Source organism: Eubalaena glacialis, chromosome 17 (genome assembly GCF_028564815.1).
Source record: "Eubalaena glacialis isolate mEubGla1 chromosome 17, mEubGla1.1.hap2.+ XY, whole genome shotgun sequence".
In the NCBI taxonomy this organism is placed as follows: Eukaryota; Metazoa; Chordata; class Mammalia; order Artiodactyla; family Balaenidae; genus Eubalaena; species Eubalaena glacialis.
In genome coordinates this window covers 78,607,876-78,628,384 of record NC_083732.1, presented here as the reverse complement: position 1 = coordinate 78,628,384, position 20,509 = coordinate 78,607,876, and the positions used below count along the sequence as shown (strand labels likewise).

The following is a 20,509-nucleotide window of genomic DNA, read 5'->3' as shown; positions in this document are numbered from 1 at the left end:
GAAATTTCCCAAGCCATTCAGTTTTCCTGTGTTGTTTCTAAGTTTCGAAGTCTTAACAATATGAAACTGTGAAATACATTGTCATTTAGAAAGTTTTTCTTGGTGTATGTGTTCCTTCCCTCCTTCCTCCTCTCTCCCCCTGATATATGTTTAAAATAGCTAGTAGTTTCTTGAACATCGTAGAGGTTTTAAAGTATGTTGCAATTCTTTGGGACTTTTTCTTTCAAAAGAGGGAGACTAATTCTCTTTGCCTTGAATGTATGCCAGACTTACACCTCTCCTCTAATGAAGAGAGTGTAATAGCAGTGATGCCGTGTGATTTCCAAGGCCAGTTCATAAAAGAGATGGCTTCCACCTAGGTGCCCCCTAACCCCTTCATTTGTTTTGGAGGAAGCCAGCCACCATGTTGTGAGGACACTCAGGCAGCCCTGTGGAGAGAGGTCTTCTGCCCAAAACCACCACTAAAGCGCATCTGCTAGCCCCAAACCTTCAGGTGACTGCAGCCCTAGCTGACATCTTGCTCTCCGTCTTTGAGTGAGACCTGAGGTCAGAACAGTAGAAGTAGGGCTGGCAGTCATAGGATTTCTGCCCCTGTGATCAGGGGCATGTGTATGCATGTGGTGGGTCCAGTGTAGGTCAGTGTGTGTCTCTAGAGAAAAAAGAGCTTACTGCATCTCAGTGCTGTTGAAAAAGAAAGCGATACACACTATACTTCTATAAATGGAAGAGTCATGTGGTTCATTGTAAGCATGGGGGTACCAAATTTGTTTTTCTATCAAATGACTTAGTTGAGTTGAATTCGTTAATCTTTTTGAACAGATATACTATTATTATCTAAGCACACACACGTACACTTTTCCTTGGCAGTAAAGACCCAGGATATTCCTGCTACTGGGTCTTTTTCTGTGATTGAAAAAATAATAAATTTTTTTGCACAAATCAAAATGTGTAATTTATTACTATATGGTGGCTTCCTTAAAATTTATGCCAAGATATATTTGGAATACATTTTAGCTTATTAGTGACACATGGTGCCCATTAGAAATCTCTGTAACATTATTAGTCTGAAAGTTTGGATTCTTAAATCCTTTAATTTTAGCGAATAAAAAAATGACAGTGGTATGTAATTTGATTACAAGTATATATTTCTGAAATACAGCTGGATTGTCATAAATGGTTCCGCCTTTTCACGTCAGGAAAGGAAGCACTTGGCTTTCTCACTGCCCTCTCTTTTATTCCCCTTTCATTTTCAGTTAGAATTATGTAGTGAGTGGTTTTACAAGAACATTTGTGTTATTTAAAGCAAAATTAAAGTGTGATGTTCACCCCAAATTTTCATTTTGATAATTTATCTATTTTAAGAAATAGCTCATTGTATATAATGAAATCTAAGATTTTAAAGATAAAGTGCTAAATTCATCAGTGGATAGGAAGGGAATGTTTTTGCATCCAAGTAATTTCACTTTAGCTACTTTTTTAGTTAACATTTTCTCAAATTTAAAGGTATAGTGTGAAGTGAATTCTAAGTAGAGTTGGTAATTAAGTTTAGAGTCTTAATTGTAATGGTATTTTTACTCCTGTGGTTTTCAGTGGGAAGAAAAGTTTTCTTAACAAGGATGAATAGAGATAAAATAGATTAGAACTTTAATGGAAAGAATGTCAAGAGGTATACAGAGAACATAGTCTGTGTTTAGAAAATTTTCTCCTTTTTGCTGTTTTCCAAGTTTGTGGATGAAAATCTGATCTTTTTTAAAAAAATTTTTGAATTAAAGTGAGCTTGTTATAAATAAATAAGTAAATAAATAAATCTAAGCCCTCAGAAGTAGAAGGCTTTAGATAGAAATACTGTAAATGCTCTTGGTGGTGGTTGTAGTGATTTGAACAAAGTCTAAACAAATTACTTTGGGCCTTCAAGGCATTTTGCATTCTTGTGGATCCATCATTACTTCTTAAGAGGTGAAAACAAATCAAAATGATGGGTTCCTTCAGAATGGTCAAGGAAGGAGGCTTTTCCAAAAGGGGGTATACTTATCCAGGAGAGAGTATTACTCCTCAAATTATGTGGGGATAAAACCAGAGCAATTTTTTAAACTGCCTTTAGAAAATTGAAGTCTCTTTCCAGAATAATCTTATAACTCCAGGCTCTTTGGGAATTGACAATTTTTGTATTCAAGGCTCAAACACTCTGTGACTTGAAATCAGAGGCTGTCTGGGGTGCGTGTGTGCGCGTATGTATGCACTTCCTCCGTTTTGTTGGTCTGGAATGAGTGTTCTCACTTTTAAAATGAGTTAATATTTTATAATGTTTGCTTGCAATTTATGGGAGCATGCTTCATGAGAAAGTAACTCATTTTAAATGAAATTGGGAGCACTCATTCCACAACCAGTAGTTTGGGGTTTTTTAAAGCCTCAGGATGAACAGCAAAAATTGTCTGTTAAAGGTGACTATAAAAAACATGTTTCTGTACCTTAATGGTCCAATTCTGGTAGAAGTAATAAATTATGGCCACCATTTGTTGAGTGCCTACTATATGCCAGGTGTCTGTTGTCACTTAAGCATCTCAACAGTCCTGCATGGAAGACATTATCATCCCCAATTTAGGGGTGAAGGAACCTGGTTTAAATTACTGACACAGCTAGTAAGCTTAAGTTTAAACCTGGCTTAAATTACTTACACAGCTCGTCAGTAGCTACAAGTTTTGAAACTTAGTTCTTTATGATCCCAAAGCTGCTGAGCCAGAATTGCCAGATTATTAACTGTCAGAGGTGAGTGCCGACCCAGAATGGGGCACTGAGGATTCAGTGGGGTGCAAAACTTGTGGGCATGCCGCTCTGGAGTACCTCACATGTGAAGAGAGACAGACAAGTGAAACAAGGAGTAATCCTGTAGCATGAAAGTGCTAGATGGGCCAGTTAGAAAAGGAGCAGTTTTATTACTTCAGATACAAACTAGAGCTGGAATTTAGGACTACCCAGAAAGTATTTCTCCAAGCTCACTCCTATTACTATGTCCTTTGTAATTAGCATGATTTATACGTGAACAACAATGCCCTTAAAACAACATATTCTCTTACATAGGCTGAACATGCCTGCTGCACACCCTCATTAATTTATTGTGGGTTAGTTCAGACAGGTTGGGGATCAAATGCTGATTTAGCCCCTGATTGGTGGCAGGGAACCTGTGGACAGAGAATACTTCAAGCAATTGGTTCTTCATTTCTGAAAATGGAAAAATAGTTTCTACCTCATTGGACTGTTGTGAAGCATAACATGTGTGATTCAGACCCAATAATGGTGGTGGTGGTGGTGATTACCTTCATCCTCATCAACTTGAGGCTTTCTGAAATCATGGGGAGAGATTAGGGACAAACATAGTTTGTCATCTTAGATCCACTACCATGGAGATAAGTGCAAGATGCTTCACCTTATCCTCCACCCCACTTCAAGCTTCAGTTTTCTCATTCCTAAAATGGGGCAGTAGTGCCTACTTTGTGAAAATTGGGACACATATATAAAATATTTAATGTGGTACTGGGACATAGTAATCAGTGATAATTATTATAATTACAGTTAATTGCAAAAAAATTAATCAAAACTGGAAAAATTTTTAGCCAGTATTCCTTCAGATTATTTATTTATTCTTATATTCTTTTATCTTTTTGAGATTCCAGTAACATTTGTGTTAGATATTGTCACCACAGGTCATTAAGACTCTTATTTGTTTATTTTTGGTCCTTATACTCTTTGTGCTTCAGTTTGGATAATTTCTACTTACCTGTCTTCAAGTTTACTGCTTCTTTCTTCTGCAGTCTGCTTTCCAGTCTGCTATTAGTCTCACCCAATTAATTTTTTATTTCAATACTGTAGTTTTTAGTTCTTGGATTTCCATTTAGTCCTTTTGTAGAATTTTTATCTCCTCTGAAGTTCTTCATCTCTACACCCATTTTGTCCAACTTTTCCTGTAGATTCTTGAATATATTTGTAATGTTTATTTTTGAAGTTGTTACATACTAAATCCAACATCTGGGTTGTCTGTGGTTCTGTTTCCCTTGACTTTTTTCTCTTGATTTTTGGCTACATGTCTTCTGTTTCTTTGCGTGTCCAGTAGTTTCTGTTGGCATGGTAGATGTGGTGAATTACATGTTGTAGAGACTCTGGATTGTTATCTTTCTATGGAGTGTGTTTATTTTAGTACACAGTTAAGTTGCTGGTGGTCGCCATCACCCTGATCCTGTACAAGGCTTTCTTAGGGTGAGTTTATTTTAGTTTTGCTCATAGTCCTAGGATGTAACCCTTAGTCCTGCTCCATGCTCCATACTCCTAAGGCATGATCCTCTGGGACTTCAGCCCACACTGTTTGCCAAGCCCTGCTAACTTTGTAGGACTTGAATTCCATCCTTTTCTCAGCATTGGGAAGTGGCTGAAACCAGCTCAGCTCTAAGGTGCTGTTTTCCTTGGGGCTTCTTGGAATAGCATTCATGCATGTGCAGTTCAGGGTCAGCCTAAGGGTTTGAAGGGAGAGTATATACAGATGTGCGGGCTGTCCTTTCTCTGACTTCCACCTTTCTAAGATCCCCCCACTCAATTTCCAGCTGCTAACGCAGTCCTGACCTCTGACATCTTAGCTCAGTAAAATGCCGCTTTCTGCTGGAGTTCTGTTCTCCTTGCCCAGCATGGACTGAGGTCTGCCAGCAGGAGAAAAGCCAGTTAAAGATGGTCTTCCCCAGAATCGTTCCCTTCCTTGAAGGGTAATATCCCTGCCTGTTTCTTCATGCCTTTGCTTGCTCTCCAGTGGCTTCAAATGGTTGTTATTTTTTATATTTTGTCCATCGTTTATCAATGTTAATGACAGGAGCGTTAGCCTGGTACAAGTTACTCTGTCACGTTATCAACTGCAGGCCTTTAATTATAAAAACTATATATGAGCAATTCATTTATTAAGCACATATTGAGCATATAGCTGGAAGGGATTGACAGACACTCTTGGCTTACAGGTGGTTACTATGTTTTAGGGCATTTGGACTTAAATAAATAGATAATAGATGACAGATCATGACAAGTGACTTAAGAGTTGAAGAGTTGAAGGTATACCCTTCAACTGAGGTTAGTGGAGTTGAAAATTGGCATTTCATTTATTCAGTCAAAACTATTTATTAAGTGCCAGAGAGGTGAGTGGGTAATAAGATGAACAGGATAAGTAGTGATTTCTGCACTCTTGAGCTTACAGTTTATTGCAAAGTAAAATATAGTTACCTATAGGCACACTTTATTTGAGGTTAGGTTTTGAAGTCTGCATGAATGGAAAGTAACCTATGGGGTCAAAATAAGCCTTGAAAATCCTTGGATGGCCTGTAAAGTACACTTAAAATATAACTCATGCAGTGTTTTTACATAGTATCAGCATTCCTGTAGGAGCCCTGGTATTGAAAACACACACACACCATCTTCAAGCCAGTCACCCTTAGCCCAGGGACAGGTGCCCTCTGCGAGCAGGGAAAGAGCACGTTGGCATGAGTCTTCCCGCTCCAGGGACACATGCTCCTTGAGTGGAATGGGGGCCCTCTCTCTCTCTTTTTCTTTCAAATCTTCTAAGTTAAATCTCATCAATTAAAGGCACAGATGTGTAACCTCCATTTGTGTTTTTCAGTCCTTCTCGCTAAGCCTATTTACTGTTTAAGGATTCAGGTTAATGAGTATCTGTAGTTTCTTTTCAGGACCACCTTTCTCCTTTGAACAGACCATTGCAGTTAAGATTCTACAGCCTGCCTATACCTTGCTGCCTCTTTGTTGCAAACTGCATTTTGACCACTTGGATGGTTTATATCTCATCAAATTCGGATTGTTTTTTCCTGTATAAAGATATTTCACTTAAACTGTCAGAGTCTGCAGGAAAGCCAGGGTCTTTGGTTTTATTTCTGTGTATGGTATTTTCCCCAGGTTTGCTTAAACCCTCCCTTTCTCGTACACGCTCCTCCGACCACCTACGGTATCAGGCGTGAAGCAGCTCCATCACGGTTCTTCACATTGCACACCATCTTACGGCAGCCATGCTCTGTGATAACCTCCAGAAAGCAGTCGTCCATGAGTTGAATTCCATTTGTGGTTTGGGAGGGGACAAGAACTCTAAAGTGTCTGTTTCCAGGACTGGAGGGACGTTGAGTTGAGTCTTTAACCCGGAAAGATAACTACTTATTGATTTTTTTGATACCCTGTTTGGGTATGGAGATCAGGCAAGTTGCAACACTTGATTCTGAAGTGTTTTTCATTGGTAATCCTGTAAGACAGAACGCTCAGGGGCTGTCAGAGGATGACTTTGCAGGGACAGTTTGTCTCTTGCATTCACAGACAACAGAAGGGTATTCTTCCACATCTCAGATAATTGATCTAACATACACTTTTTCTCTGTGGAGACTTGCAGGGGGCTGCTACTTTGGAACACCTGGGGCTGATTTTTTTTAAATGGCATTTTCTATTTGATTTTTTTTTCCCATGTGGAAGTATAATGTGTATTAACATGTTTGCTGTAGAAAATTCAAATGAGCTAAAAGAAGAAAATACTAATTGGCCATGTTTCTTTTTAAACTCTTTTTTTGTGTGTGCATTCTCAATCACAGACGGGCACACTTAGGCGGCACCCGGCACATGGGTGATTCTGCATACCTCCTCCTCCTACTTGTCTGCCCTTGGAGTGATGCCTTTTCCAGGAGTTCTGGGATGGAGAGAACAGTCTTGCTGTATTGCTGCTGTGCTGCGTGCACAGTGAGGAGTGGCCCAGGCCAGGAGAGCTGGGATGTGACCTCTGCCCTGGCTAGAAGTAGCTGCACATTTCTTAGCAAGTCCCTTCATTTCTTAGGACCTCATTTTATTACCTAGGAAACAGAAAAGATTATCCCTACCATGTCTGTGTATGAGTTAGTGGTTATAAAATGAGATGAAGATTCTTTCGCAACCTGAAATGCACAATACATACCCTAAGGGGAGTTCATGGGACCCAACAAGTAATGCTTTTCCCCAGTGACCAAAACCAGAGGCCAGCCCATCCCCCTTTATCTCATCTGTGCACGTGTGCTGCTGCCCTTCCTTCAACTCGCTGGACTCTCTGCACCCGTCCAGGGTAAGAAGCTTTGTCCTTGGATTCAGCTAACATTTCCTCTGTGGTTCTGAACTTTCTGGGGTCATAGATCCCTCTATAATCTGAGAAAAATGGATCTTCTCCTGAATTAAAAACAAAAACAAAACTTGCAAGGCAGAATTTTTCAGTCAATTTTAGGGGCTTTTGGAGCCCCTAAATTCCACGTAATTTATTAACCAAGAAGCTAAAGTTCAGAACAACTAAGGGACGCACCCAAGGCCACAAACATAATGACCTAAGTAATCTTTGTATCTCAGTATGGGTGCTTGATGAAAGTTTATGAATTAACAGTAAAATGTGAAGCTATATTTTTTTTTTGGAGCCATATTTTTAAAGTACATCTTTTTATAAGAACATTTGGCTCCACTGGATGATGGACACTCATGCTGTGGGAGACTAGAGTAGGAGAGGAATTGCTTGTCTCCTTTCTAGCTTTTTTAGGGGCCAGATCTGAAATTACCTCAGAAGCCATCAACAAACCAAAGTGTGATGTGTATTTGATCTGGCAGTTAGGAAGCCTCAATAATGGAGCCAGGATAGGGAACATTTCTGCTTCTGCTATAATGGAGTGATGGTCACGTGCCGTGTAAATGCTGAGTAATAGCCTCGTGGAACTCTGCGGGCATCTTTTCTCGGGGTTCTGTTAGTTAATGGATTTGTCAGTGCTGCGGAAATGGGAGTCTGCACGCTGAGTTTCCAGATAGCACCCCAGGGGCTGGGGCAGATTCTTGCAGAAGCTTGGCTAGAACTTCGAAAGAACAAATCCAAATTCAAAATGACCTTGACACATCAGAGTAGTGAATCATGCAAAGTGGTATGGAGAAAGGCAATTTATAAAACTGTGCACAGGGCTTTCTGCCTCCAAGGGTGTTACCTTTAATCTTAACAATAGACCGGTGCAGGGAGTGTGGGTGGGAACAGATGGGGAAACGGAGGCCCAGGGACGTGAAGTAACTGCTCACAATCAAGTAGATGTTGTATCTCAGAAAAAACAGACTCTGGACTCTAAATCCAGCCCTTATCCCCCAATAACACAGTGTCTTGTAAAATTAAAACAGGTTGTTTTCAGGGTCACAGGGTAGGTGTTGCCGGCTTTATGGATTGGTGTGGCAAAAGCGATCTGAACCCCAGTATGACGATGGACAGGAAAGGAGGGCAGTGCTTTTAAACTTCACCTGCCTGGTTCTAGACTGAAGATGGTGAGCTCTGGAGAGACCCAAGGCCCCAAGTTAGTCTCTTCTTAACCCCTGGGTACTTGATGGTGCTTTGATGGTAGGCCGTTAACCTCTTACCTGGAACGTACTTTACCCCAAGTTGACTTGTTAACCAACTATTTATTCTTCAGGTTGCTGCTCAGTTACCGTCTCTTATGAAACCTAACCTGCCCCATCCAAGTTTTACCATGTGTTCATTGATTTATCCGATATTGAATGGGTACCTACAACAGGCCATGTTAAATAAGCATGTATTTTCATACAGCAGAAAGGAAATAAAGTTAGAACTCTTCCTCATGCCATGTGAATACACCCATTGCTGATGGATTGAGTATTTAAACATTAAAAAGAAACTAAAACTGAACTAAATACTAGAAGGTTTAGGACATACTTTATATAACATTAGAACCCTTCTTCCTGCTGTGTGAACAGATGAATTGCATTAAAGATTTCGATGTTTAGAAAAAATACTGAACGTTAGAAGGGTTTAGGAGTAGAAGCAAGGCAGGAAACCCAAAAGTCTTTTGAGTAGACTGGTATATTTGACTATGTGAAATTTCAAATATTCTGTATGGCAAAGAACACCATACAGAAAGTTGAAAGACAAGTGGGAGAGACTTCCCTGGCGGTCCAGTGGTTGGGAATCTGCGCTCTCGCTGCCAAGGGCCTGGGTTCGATCCCTGGTCGGGGAACTAGGATCCTGCAAGCCGTGCGGCACGGCCAGAAAAAAAAAGACAAATGGGAGAAAATACTTGCGACAAAGATTGCCATCCCATATGCAAGACAGTCTTTTTACAAATAGGGAAAAGACAAGCAATGGGAAACCAGGCTAAGTGTGTAAACAGGCTGAAAAGGAAATGTGAATGGACAATAAAATTACAAGAAATTACTCAGGCTTACTATAGTCAAGTTTTTCACATCCATGTGGCAAGAATTAAAGAGAATAATGACAGGGCTTCCCTGGTGGCACAGTGGTTAAGAATCCGCCTGCCAATGCAGGGGACATGGGTTTGAGCCCTGGTCCAGGAAGATCCCACATGCCGCGGAGCAACTAAGCCCATGAGCCACAACTATTGAGCCCACGTGCCACAACTGCTGAAGCCTGCGCTCTAGAGCCCGTGCTCCACAACAAGAGAAGCCACCGCAATGAGAAGCCCGCGCACAGCAACGAAGAGTAGCCCCTGCTCGCCGCAACTAGAGAAAGCCCGCACACAGCAACAAAGACCCAACGCAGCCAAAAATTAATTAATTAATTTAAAAAAAAAAGAATGACATATATGTGCTGATGAGTTTATAGAGAGCTCCGCCCTTCCATGTTTGCATTGCTGTTGGGGATGTGACTTGCTACAACCAACCTCTTCGGGAAGGAACATGGCAATATTAATTAAAATTTGAAATGTACACCCTATCCCTTGACAGTTCTGCTTTTGTGAATGTATCCTTCCTGAGATAAAGTGATAGCACGTAAGAGCTTATGTATAAGAATATTTATTGCAGCACTAGTTTTTGGTGGCAAAAAATTGGAAGTGTCTCAGTAGGGGGATAGTTATATGAATTGTGGTAGAGTTTATTATGCAATATAATCACAATTAAAATAATTAGATTTAATTTGACTGAATTTCTCTATCTTTATTCAGTAAGGAAAAAGCAAGCCATGGAGTCTTATATGTAATGCCACATTTGTTTTTTAATTATTTATTTATTTGTTTGTTTTTGGCTGTGTTGGGTCTTCGTTGCTGCACGCGGGCTTTCTCTAGTTGTGGCAAGCAGGGGCTACTCTTCGTTGCGGTGCGCGGGCTTCTCACTGCGGTGGCTTCCCTTTTTGCGGAGCACGGGCTCTAGGCACGTGAGCTTCCGTAGTTGTGGCACCCACTCAGTAGTTGTGGCTCGCGGGCTCTAGAGCACAGGCTCAGTAGTTGTGGCGCACGGGCTTAGTTGCTCCGCAGCATGTGGGATCTTCCCGGACCAGGGCTCAAACCTGTGTCCCCTGCATTGGCAGGCGGATTCTTAACCACTGCGCCACCAGGGAAGCACCACATTTGTTTTTTTAAAAGTGAGAAAAGGGGAGAAATTCTTATTTGTGTGTGTATTTTTTAAGCGTAGAGAAAGTTTACACTACAGATTATTAACTTTGCTGGTTTCAAGGAGATGATTGGAGAAAAGGAAAGAAATAATACTTTTTATCTTTATACGTCTCTGTAGTAGTGTATGAATTATTTTTGTAATTTTAAAAACAAATGGAATTAAATTTGTGAAAGTGTGATTTGTGCTACAAAGTATGTGTAGGATAGTATAAAAGAATTAATCACGTGCCCCTCTATGCCGGCACTATAATTTATGACATGTATTACATGGCTTGATTATTGCGGTTATAGTTCATTGTTTTTTCATCCCTGTCCCATGGCCCATGCTGAGTCTTTTTTGAAGGAAGAAAGAAGACTTGTTCCAGGAGAATTCACTACATGCAATGAGCATTTTACTGAGCACGAACTATGTGCCAGGCTCAACGCTGGGGACTGGTTGTATAACAACAGATAACATAAGGCTGGGAACCCGCGCATTGCAAGAGGTTGAGAGTGAATGGCAAGCTTGCCTGGGAGGTCACACTTGTATTTGACCTTGAAAGAGGCAGGCTAGGCCTGGAATTGTGATGGAGCTTGGTGGACTGGGAACTTGGGCTAGGTTGTATAACTATAGTATAATAATACGTGTATTCAGGCTGTCCTCCTGAAGATTTCTCTGAGATCCTGAGGGTAAACCGACAAACACAAGCTGCTCTGGATTCTTGGCATGGAAGATAACTTGCATAAAGATCTTGGAAGAGAAGTTAGGCTCCCAGGAAAGAGAATATAGCAAACTAAGGAAGTGAGACTTGCTTTGGAGTGAGGGGTGGTACCTCCCATTTCATAAACAGGCAGCGTAAGCCAGATGCAAAATGAGGCACATTATAGGGTTTTTTCATCCATTTCACACAATAACTCTATCAGGTAGGTATTACTGCAGTCAAGAAAGCAGAGTCAGAGACACTATAGAAATTGCTCTAGATCCGTGGCTGGTAAATGGAAGATCTGGGATTTGATCCACAGTTGTCTTACATATCTTGGAACCCTCCAAAAAATACCATAATGTTTGGATTCTCTTTGAATGTCCATCACATCAGAACTTCACCCTGGGTCTCAGGGTGAATGAAAGTAATAAAAGTGAAGATATTTTTAGGGACTTGTATGTACTTTCTAGATGTTATCTATCACATTTCACCTGTGAAGTTGAGGCCTGGAAAAGTTAGGTGCCTTTTCCAAGGTCACACATGGCCAGGCAGGGCCAGAGGGAGATTCAGACCCAGGTCTCTGTGCCACCCAGGACGGTGCCCCTCCACCAGGTGGTGCCTCCATGAACATTAATTAGGTTGGGGCTGCTCTTTAGGAGGGATTTATTATGAGTGTCTTCCAGGCCTCATGCTCATTAAACAGACGTAATCCTTTGTGGTTTTCTAGTGTTCTCTGTTGTTGTTACTGCTGCTGTTGTTTTCCCCAAAGAGCTTTCACAGTAATTATGACATCTTTACCTCTTAGTAATTAGCCTCCAGGAGTAGGCTGGGTGGGTATTATTAGACCTGTTTTCTAGATGAAATTAAAGCCCCTAAGAGCCTTAGTTGCCTGACCAGGGTCGTACGGTAGAGGCTGGAACTAAGACCCAGATTTTCAGGTCCCTCCATCACTTGACATCTGGCTCAAATTAGAAGACATCTAGGGGCTCCAACACTTAGCCAAGCCTATTGGTTGATAGCATAGGCTCTGGGGAATTCCTGGCAGTCCAGTGATTAGGACTCAGCGCTCTCATTGCCAGGGCCCGGTTCCATCCCTGGTCTGGGAACTAAAATCCCATAAGCTGCGCAGTGTGACCCGGGGTGGGGTGGGGGGGTAGGGGGGAAGGCACAGGCTCTGCAGTCAGCACGTGTCATCAGCTCTTATTAGCTGTGTGACCTGAGGCGACGTGTTTAACCTCCCTAAACCAGTTTCTGCATATATAAAAACGGGGTAATGTTAGCATGTTCTTGTGAGCATTGAATTCTCAGGAAAAATACCTGGCACAGTTCCTGGCACATTAAGTCACCAAAAAATTTAGCTACAATTAATTGTTATTATTGCAGTTAATAACTGTTAACAAGTATTGTTATGATAATTATATCATTGTCATTGTTGTGTGCCAGGAGGTCTTATTCCCCTTTCTTTCTTGGTATTTATCATTAAGCCTTTCATGTAGTAGATTCCAAATAGGCGTTTGTGGCACACATTCCGACATCCGGGATTGTCTTTCCCGAGTCTGTCAGTGGAAAAGGATGGGGTTTGGAATCAAATGAAGTTGGGTCCTAACCTGGCTTCACCATTGCGTTTCCCTTTTCTTATCTGTAAAACAACTGTCTTGCATTTTATTCTCTGTGATGGATCCCACTACACAGTTGGTGCTTAATAAACGACAGTATCAGAGAGTCAACGGTGGGGTTGGCGGGCCAGTCGGGGAGGGTTTGTGAGAGTTTCCCAGTTTGGTAAAGTCTAACAGGGTGACAATCAGGCAAACGCCTCTCAGAGAAAGGCCTGTTTAATCATTGCTGTGCTTCTGAAAATTCTGAGGAGGGCCTCGTTGGGAAATATACAAGGTATTTTTAAAGAGTATTGAACTTTACTGTATTCCCAAGGCACTTGTTACTGCCAGCCGCTAGGAATGTGAACTCTGAGTGGGCGCATTGATTTCAGAGTACTGTTGGAAGCCCCTGCCGCCCGGCCCAGGACGGCCAGCGTGCTGTTTCACCATCGTTATTGTCCTTGTCATCGTAGAAATTTATTGAGTCTATCATGTACCATTCAGTATCTTACTTAATCACTGCAGTACCTCTGTGAGGTCAATACCATTATTATCTCCAGTTTACAGCATGGGAATGAGGTTTAGAAAAAAGTGAAGTTGCTGGATCAGTGCAATCACAAAGTGTAAGTGATAGACCTGGAATTGGAATCTGAGTCTGTCTCACTTTAAGATATGGGGGAAAGTCCTCAGCTCAGAGATTAAAAAGCCCTAATTTAAATTCCCTTATTTATGAGCTGTATGGCCTTGGGCACGTTTTTTGTATCTACACAATAAGGGTGATAACAGTACTTATCTCGTAGACTTATTTTTTTTCTTCAAGATTTCAAGTGAATTAAGTTTATTTTGACGACAAGATTCTATGATTATTTGAGAAATTAACGAATACAAAGAAATAAAGGGATGAAGGAAAAGCAATGTAGATGATTGTTTCTGTTATTCATAACTGAATAGCAAACTATCCCAAAACATAGTAGCTTAAAACATTTATTTTATTATCTCCACGGTTATATACATTGACTGGGCCTATCTGGGTGATTCTCCTGCTAGGCTGCGGTTATGGGAACAGATAACTGGTTGTCTCTTGTCTTTCTTGATAATAGACATACTAACAGGTGTGAAGTGATATCTCATTCTGATTTTGATTTGCATTTCCCTAATGATCAGTGATGTTGAAAACCTTTTAATGTACCTGATGGCTATTTGTATGTCTTCTTCAGAGAAAGTCTCTTCAGATTCTTTGCCCATTTTTTAATTGGGTTATTTGGGGGGTTTTTTGCTATTGAGTTGTATGAGTTCCTTTTATCAGTTAATAGGTCATAATCTATTAATTTAATAATATAGCTAAAGATTTGTCAATTTTGTTTATCTTTTCAAAAAATAGATCTTAGTAACATTTTCTTTTTTCTCTTTTTCTGGTATCAATTTATTTTCTGCTCTGACTTTTGTTATATCCTTCCTTCTGCTAACTTTGGGCTTAGTTTTCTAGTACCTTAAGTTGTAAAGTTACGTTGCTTATTTGAGATCATTTTGTTTCTCATAGACTTATTAATAAGTGTGATTGAGGTAATGTATGTAAAGTGTTTCACGCAGTAACTGGCATATACTGAATGCTCAACAAACTAGCTATTGTCACTATTATTACTGGAATAAGAAATCACTACCTAGGCATTGCTGTGGCGGTTAAATGTTGGGACGTATGTAAAGGCCCTTTCAGGCTGTGTGGAACATATGAGGTGATTAGTACATGTCAGTCATGTCTCTGAAGAAATGCCAGCAGTTGAAATCCTGACTAAGTGGCCCTTTCTGGTTCAGTTGGTAAAACTATATTATTTTGTTCTTTTATCAGAACTGAAAGGAGTCACCTCGCTCTTACTGTCTTACACTTTGCAGCAGTAACCTGAATGCCAGAAATTCCCTGCAAATATTGGAAGAGCGTGGGTCTCCATTGTGGATGGGTCAGATTTCTCTCTCACCCTATTTTTTTCTTTCCTTTTATTCCATCTCTGTCTTCGCCAGCTTCCCCAGCCCCTACTTTACCAGCTCCCCGAAGTCATCTAGCACTTGGGCGTAGCAGACATCTTAAAATGGCTCATCCTGCTCCCCGAAGTGTCCTGAGCCCACGAGGCCATTTTCTCCCATGCCTGTGCGGTGCGCCCCCAGCCAGAGCCCTTTATCTCCGCCTCCTCCCCTAACGCCCTGAACTGACATTCCCTTCACATTGCTTACTCTGCTCTGTAATCTGTCCCTCCCTTCTGCCTCTGCCTCCACCAGGGGCCTGTCTCCTTGCCCTCCGTGCCTTTGAAGACCTGCTTGGTAAACCCTTAATTTTGTACAAAGGGATGCGTGTGGTTATATAATCTGTCGGGTGAATTGTCACTGTTAGCTTTATAATGCGGTATGTAAGAAAAGACTTAAAACGTGAGACGTACGCCCCTCTGTATTATAACTAATCATGGGTATAGAGGTGATACTAGCTGATCTTTTAGGCGCACGTGCCACATGCCGGGCACGAGCACCTGAGGTTTAACTCCCATCATTTCTACCCTCAAGAGAATTAGTAGTGGTATTCCAAGATACAGCTCACTAAATTAGCTGCTATATTTTAAAACAGGCGACTACACTAGGAAATTGTATACATGTGTGTATATATAAACGTGATTAATACATATATACACACACACTCTTACGTGTGTACATATGGTTCTTCGGTTGTGGAATTGACAAAACATACAGCACCCATGGTCTAGCCTGTACGTATCCAGTCTCACCTTTTGCCTCTCTCTCACCACATTTTAGGTTTCATCTGCCCCACAAGCGTAATTCTTCCCTTGCAGAGTTCTGGTGAAGGTTAACTATGATATTGTGAAGAGCATTTGGATCAGAGAAGGTTCTCAGCCAACTCCCTGTGGCCTCTCTCCCTTCCTTGGCCAAGTCCATCTTATTTTTTGATGAATCTGTCGTCCCTCATAAAAGGAGAGCTTCTCATAGTACTTTCTAACCCTACATGGAAATCCAAATTGAGGATAGTGGTTGTGTCTGGGGAAGGAGGGAAGAGACTGGGATTGGGTAGCAGGTGGGAGAGAGAGGAGACACTCTGCAGTATTTTATTCCTTAACTGGCCAGTGGGTACATGGGCGTTTTATTAACTGAAGATTTTGATATATCATTTGAAATATTTTATGATTTCAAGCAAGCGAACACAAAGCCTACCACTTGGGTTTTACCTCCGAGACCCTTCCCTCGAAAGCATTTGAAATGAACAGGCAGCTGACCCCCTTTTTTGCTGGCCTCCAGAAGCAGGAAAGGGTGGCAGGTGGAGTGGGGTTCTCCGGGGCAAGGTGAGGCCCTTTGGCCTCACATAGAAGGTATCAGGGTGGGTCCAGCTTATGCGGGACATCAAAGGTGTGCATCCTGTCTGTGCAGCTGATGTGGCCTTTCTTTTGTGTTTCTCTGAGCCGCTTCTCAGAGTGAACCTGGGCAGTAACCGGAGCTGCATTTTATCTTTTTTAATATCTCAGCCTTAAATGCCGACATCCACTGTAGGCATCATGCATTTTTAATGTGGCAATGATTAGAAGGTTGCTGGGGCCTCATTTCATTTCACTGGACGCGGTGACTCTTGTTACCTTCGTCGTATTTCGACTTCTTCCTGGGACGTTCCCCAGTCCAGGCTCATACTGTTGCTCCCATGCAGTTATTGAGGGTGTGTTTGAGAGTGAAATATTTTTAAATTATTTGTTGTTCAATTACTGAACAACCTAGGAGACTTAAGAAGTGAATGCTTCTTAAATTCCTGAAAGGGAAATCGACGAATCCAAGTCAACAGCTCAGTAAAGCTAGCTTCATAAGCCGAGCTCACTGAAACACATGCAGTGGTGTTTGTTGTGTGGGGATGCAGAGGTGAGCCAGAGGGAACCCCTGCCTCTCGTGGTCCGGTGGCAGGGAAAGAGCTGTACTTACACAAATGTATGATGTAGTGGAAAATACTGCAGTAGAGGTACAGAGAATTATGGGCAAAGAAAGATTATTGCCAACTAAGGGGAGGCTTTGAAAAGAAAGAGCTGTTGTTTGAATTAAGCCTTTAAAGGTATGATTTTGATAGATACTTTTTTGTTCATTTATTTGTTTAATAAATATCCTACACCTACTGTGGGCCTCTGTGTAAATTCATGCTTCCCTGTACTCCACCACAAAGGAAGAGAGCCGTGCAGAGCTGATCACGGGCATCTGAGATGCTGCCACGTGAAGGTGGTACACACCACCTCCACTCGCATTTCCTTGGTCAGTGCCTTGTTACTTCAGGGTGTGGGGATGTGCACTATCCCTTCCCATAAGCCTGCAAGGGTTGGGAACCTGGATATCCATGATGAATAGCAGTGTCTGCCCTGAGAGTCACGAGATGAGATGCACCGTTTACCAGGATCACACTGGGTGCTGTACTGGAAACGGCCTGTAGGGGAGCAAGAGCTGCAACAAAGGAACTTTTGCAGGAAGGTTTGCAGTGATGGAGGCAAGAGATGGTGTTGGATAAGGTTGATAGTCATGCGGGTGGTGAGCCGTCAGATTTCAGTTATATTTTTAAAGGTAAAGGCCAGTGGATTGCATCTGGGGTATGAGAAAGAAAAATCAGGTATAACTTGATGGGTTTCAGCCTGAACAACTATAAGAATGTATTTGCCATTAACCCACTGAGATATGGAGGCACTGTAGAAAAAAGAGAGTTGGGGCAGAACATCAGGGTTTGTTTTTAGCAAGTTAAGATTGAACACTAGGAGATATTGAACAGGCACTTGATATATGTCTGCATTCAGGGTTGGATCTGGGCTGGGAATATCAGTTTGGGAGTTGTCAGCTGACAGAAATTACTTAAAGCCGTAAGATTAGGTGAGATCCCATGAGAGTGAACATCAGTATGGAAGAACAAAGGCCCAAAGACTTGAGGCCGGGGAGATGAAGAACCAGCGAAGACGATGATGGAGAGGAGCAGCCATGAGGTGGGAAGAGTCAAGAGAGTGTGATATCCTGGAAGCCAAATAGAGAAAGTGTTTTGAGGAAGGAATTATTATTACTTATGGAGCATTCACTCTATTGAGAAACTTTTGTATATTTTTTATCAACTCATCAGCACCACAGTCTTGTAAATATCGGTCTCCACCTCATAGATCAGAAAACCAAAGCTCAGAGTGGGGAAATTTATTCACAGATATTGTATTGATACCTCTCACGTGCCAGCTAGGATAATAGCCATGGAAGTTAAAAAACTTAAGGTAGCAAGCTCATAGGTAGTGAAACCAATCTTGAACTCTAGATCTGTCTGATCTACACCTGCACATTTTGCATCAAGAGATGATGTGTGAAAAACCATTGTATGAATGCTGTTCCTCAGACCTGGATCTTAGACAAAATGAAAGGAAATTAAGATTAATTGCAGAGAAAGAAACATGTTAGAACACATGGATTTTTCTTTTGCATTCCAAGGTTGATTTTTCTAAGGAGAATTTTCTCCTTGTTTCCTGACGACCATAGTTTCTTAATTGCTTGAAAATGTGATGATAATTTGACCCCTCAGTGTTTGGTGAGTCTGTGGATTGGTTGGGATATAAATGAACTCAATGCTCTGACAGAAAAAGTGGAAACCGCCTTTGATAGAGTGAGTGAGAGCGCTCAGCGCACTGCTGACCACCTTGTAGACATGTTCAGTAAAGAATTGATGGAGTTCCTTTGCTTTCCTTTTGAGAGTTTCTAGTGATCAGTGTTCAGAGTAACTTGTCATTGTGGCAAATAGTAGCTCAGACTCCTTTTTCTTCTTCTTTTCAGATCATGTACAAAATGAAGAAAACTATGCACAAGTTCTTGATAAGTTTGGGAGTAATTTTTTAAGTCGAGACAACCCAGATCTTGGCACCGCGTTTGTCAAGTTTTCTACTCTTACAAAGGAACTGTCCACACTGCTGAAAAATCTGGTAAGCCATTTCATAACAGATTTTTTTTTTAAATTACAGCCCGATCAAGGTATAGTAAGATCATAAAGAGAACAATATAATAATCTTCTCCCCAACCCTTGATCCTGAGGGCAAAAAATAAAAATCTTTTTAGTCCTCGGTATGGAGTCACATTTAAGGAAAATGCCACTGTGAAATGCCTAGAATTTGTACCTCTGGCCCAGCTGATAGCAGGGTAGGTTTTTTGAATCTGAGAGAAACTTGTTAACCTGAACTCTCTTCCACATTCTCCCGTCGTTTTGCTTTTGTGTTTGTTTAGATAAGTTTTAGTAACTCTTGCATTTTAATTAGTTGAAAGAGTGATGATTTTTTTTGTGTCAAACATACATGTCACCCTTCACTTGTGTGAAGACCAGCATGCATTTTGGTCCCTGATTTACAAATAATTAACCTCTCCCAACTCCCCATATCCTTTTAACACCCTCCCAAGAAAAAAGATTTTAAGATTTGGGGAATCTGTGGTTTCAGAAGTAGATGATGACAAGAAGAATCCCTAAAAATCTGAGACACTGGAGCTGCTGACCTAGGAGCAGACACAAATGGAGGTGGGGGGACCCATTGGGCAGGCAGGGTTGTCTGGGTGTCCCCAAATTGTGCCCACTACCCTCCCTTACCCTCACACTGCGTTCGTGCCAAGAAAGGTTCATTCTGTGTAGCACAGCTACCACACTTGTGTGTGAGTTAATTTAATCAAGTCTCTCTTCCCCTAAGTCCCAAGAGATAGGAGCAGTGGGAGGTTGAAAGATGCTAAAGGAAAAGTATATCATACTTGTGTTGGCTCCTTCCTGAAAGAGCGGAGCTGTTTCCTCCTCTTCCTCCCGCCAGTCTCAGCATTGCATCTTTGCCTCCTTTAAAGATCCAGAACTCAAGCTTAAGATGTCTTGACCCTGGGTCAGTTACTCATATCAAATAGGCATCTGTGGTCTTACGTGAGACTCGTGTCGCAAATCTACTTGGTACCAATGGCTATCTTCCAGATGTGAACACACCCTATTGGAAAATAAAGACTACCTTTCTATAGTAAATTAACCTGGTTATTTGACCAATCAGAATATTATTATTTTTTTCTTATCCCACTTGATAAATATATGTATTTGTCTGTCTCCCAGACAATTTAATTCTGTTTGCTAGTTTATGCCACTGAATTAGTCTTACACGGTGACAGCTAATCTTAAAGAAAATAAAGGCTGCAAATAGAAATATGTTTTCTTTTCAGAAATTTGAGAAAGGATGGTATTTAACTTAGGGCCTATGTGTTCCTACACTTTGGGGTTTATTTGACAAACCCATGATATTTCTGTAAATCTTAGATTATGTGAATCTCTTTGATTCAGATGAGGCCTCCCATTTCTTCTTCCTCTGGGTACTGCCTGCCTTTTTGCGGATGGCATTGCTCAAAGGTACTGTGGTGGGAAGAAAAGAAGTGAAAGAAGACTCTGACAATTCACTTCGGTGATAACTGGTAAATGGCTACTAGTGGGGGAAGATGTTCTGTTTCCCCTGAGATGGGCGTTTTCACAGGAATATCTTGCTAACCCTGAGTTTCCAGGAGACCAAATGTATGTGGCTTAAGTCAATAGCCATCACTTCCACGTTTCCTGGGCCAGTCCATTTCCACACTTCCCTACCCTGTAGGTTCCTTCCGTGTGTAGGGATTCGTGTGTGGATTTCATGCCATCCACACAAGTCAGTGGCCATTCAAGCATCAGTCATTGTCTGTGTTTGCTTAGCTCTGTATGGAGCTACAGAAACAACTATAACTACAGAAACAACTGGTAGTTATTGAACGCTCTGAGGAA

The 20,509-nt window shown here is 41.4% G+C and overlaps 1 protein-coding gene across 2 annotated transcripts in view; it reads left to right on the top strand.

Moving 5' to 3' along the window:
• Positions 1-20,509, top strand: part of ASAP1 (ArfGAP with SH3 domain, ankyrin repeat and PH domain 1) — a 356,837-nt gene that overhangs the window by 208,709 nt on the left and 127,619 nt on the right. For both annotated transcript variants that reach the window (XM_061171342.1, XM_061171343.1), the window contains one exon: positions 18,526-18,671. In XM_061171342.1, the coding sequence (XP_061027325.1) occupies positions 18,526-18,671 (146 nt within the window). The remainder of the gene's footprint in view (positions 1-18,525; positions 18,672-20,509) is intronic.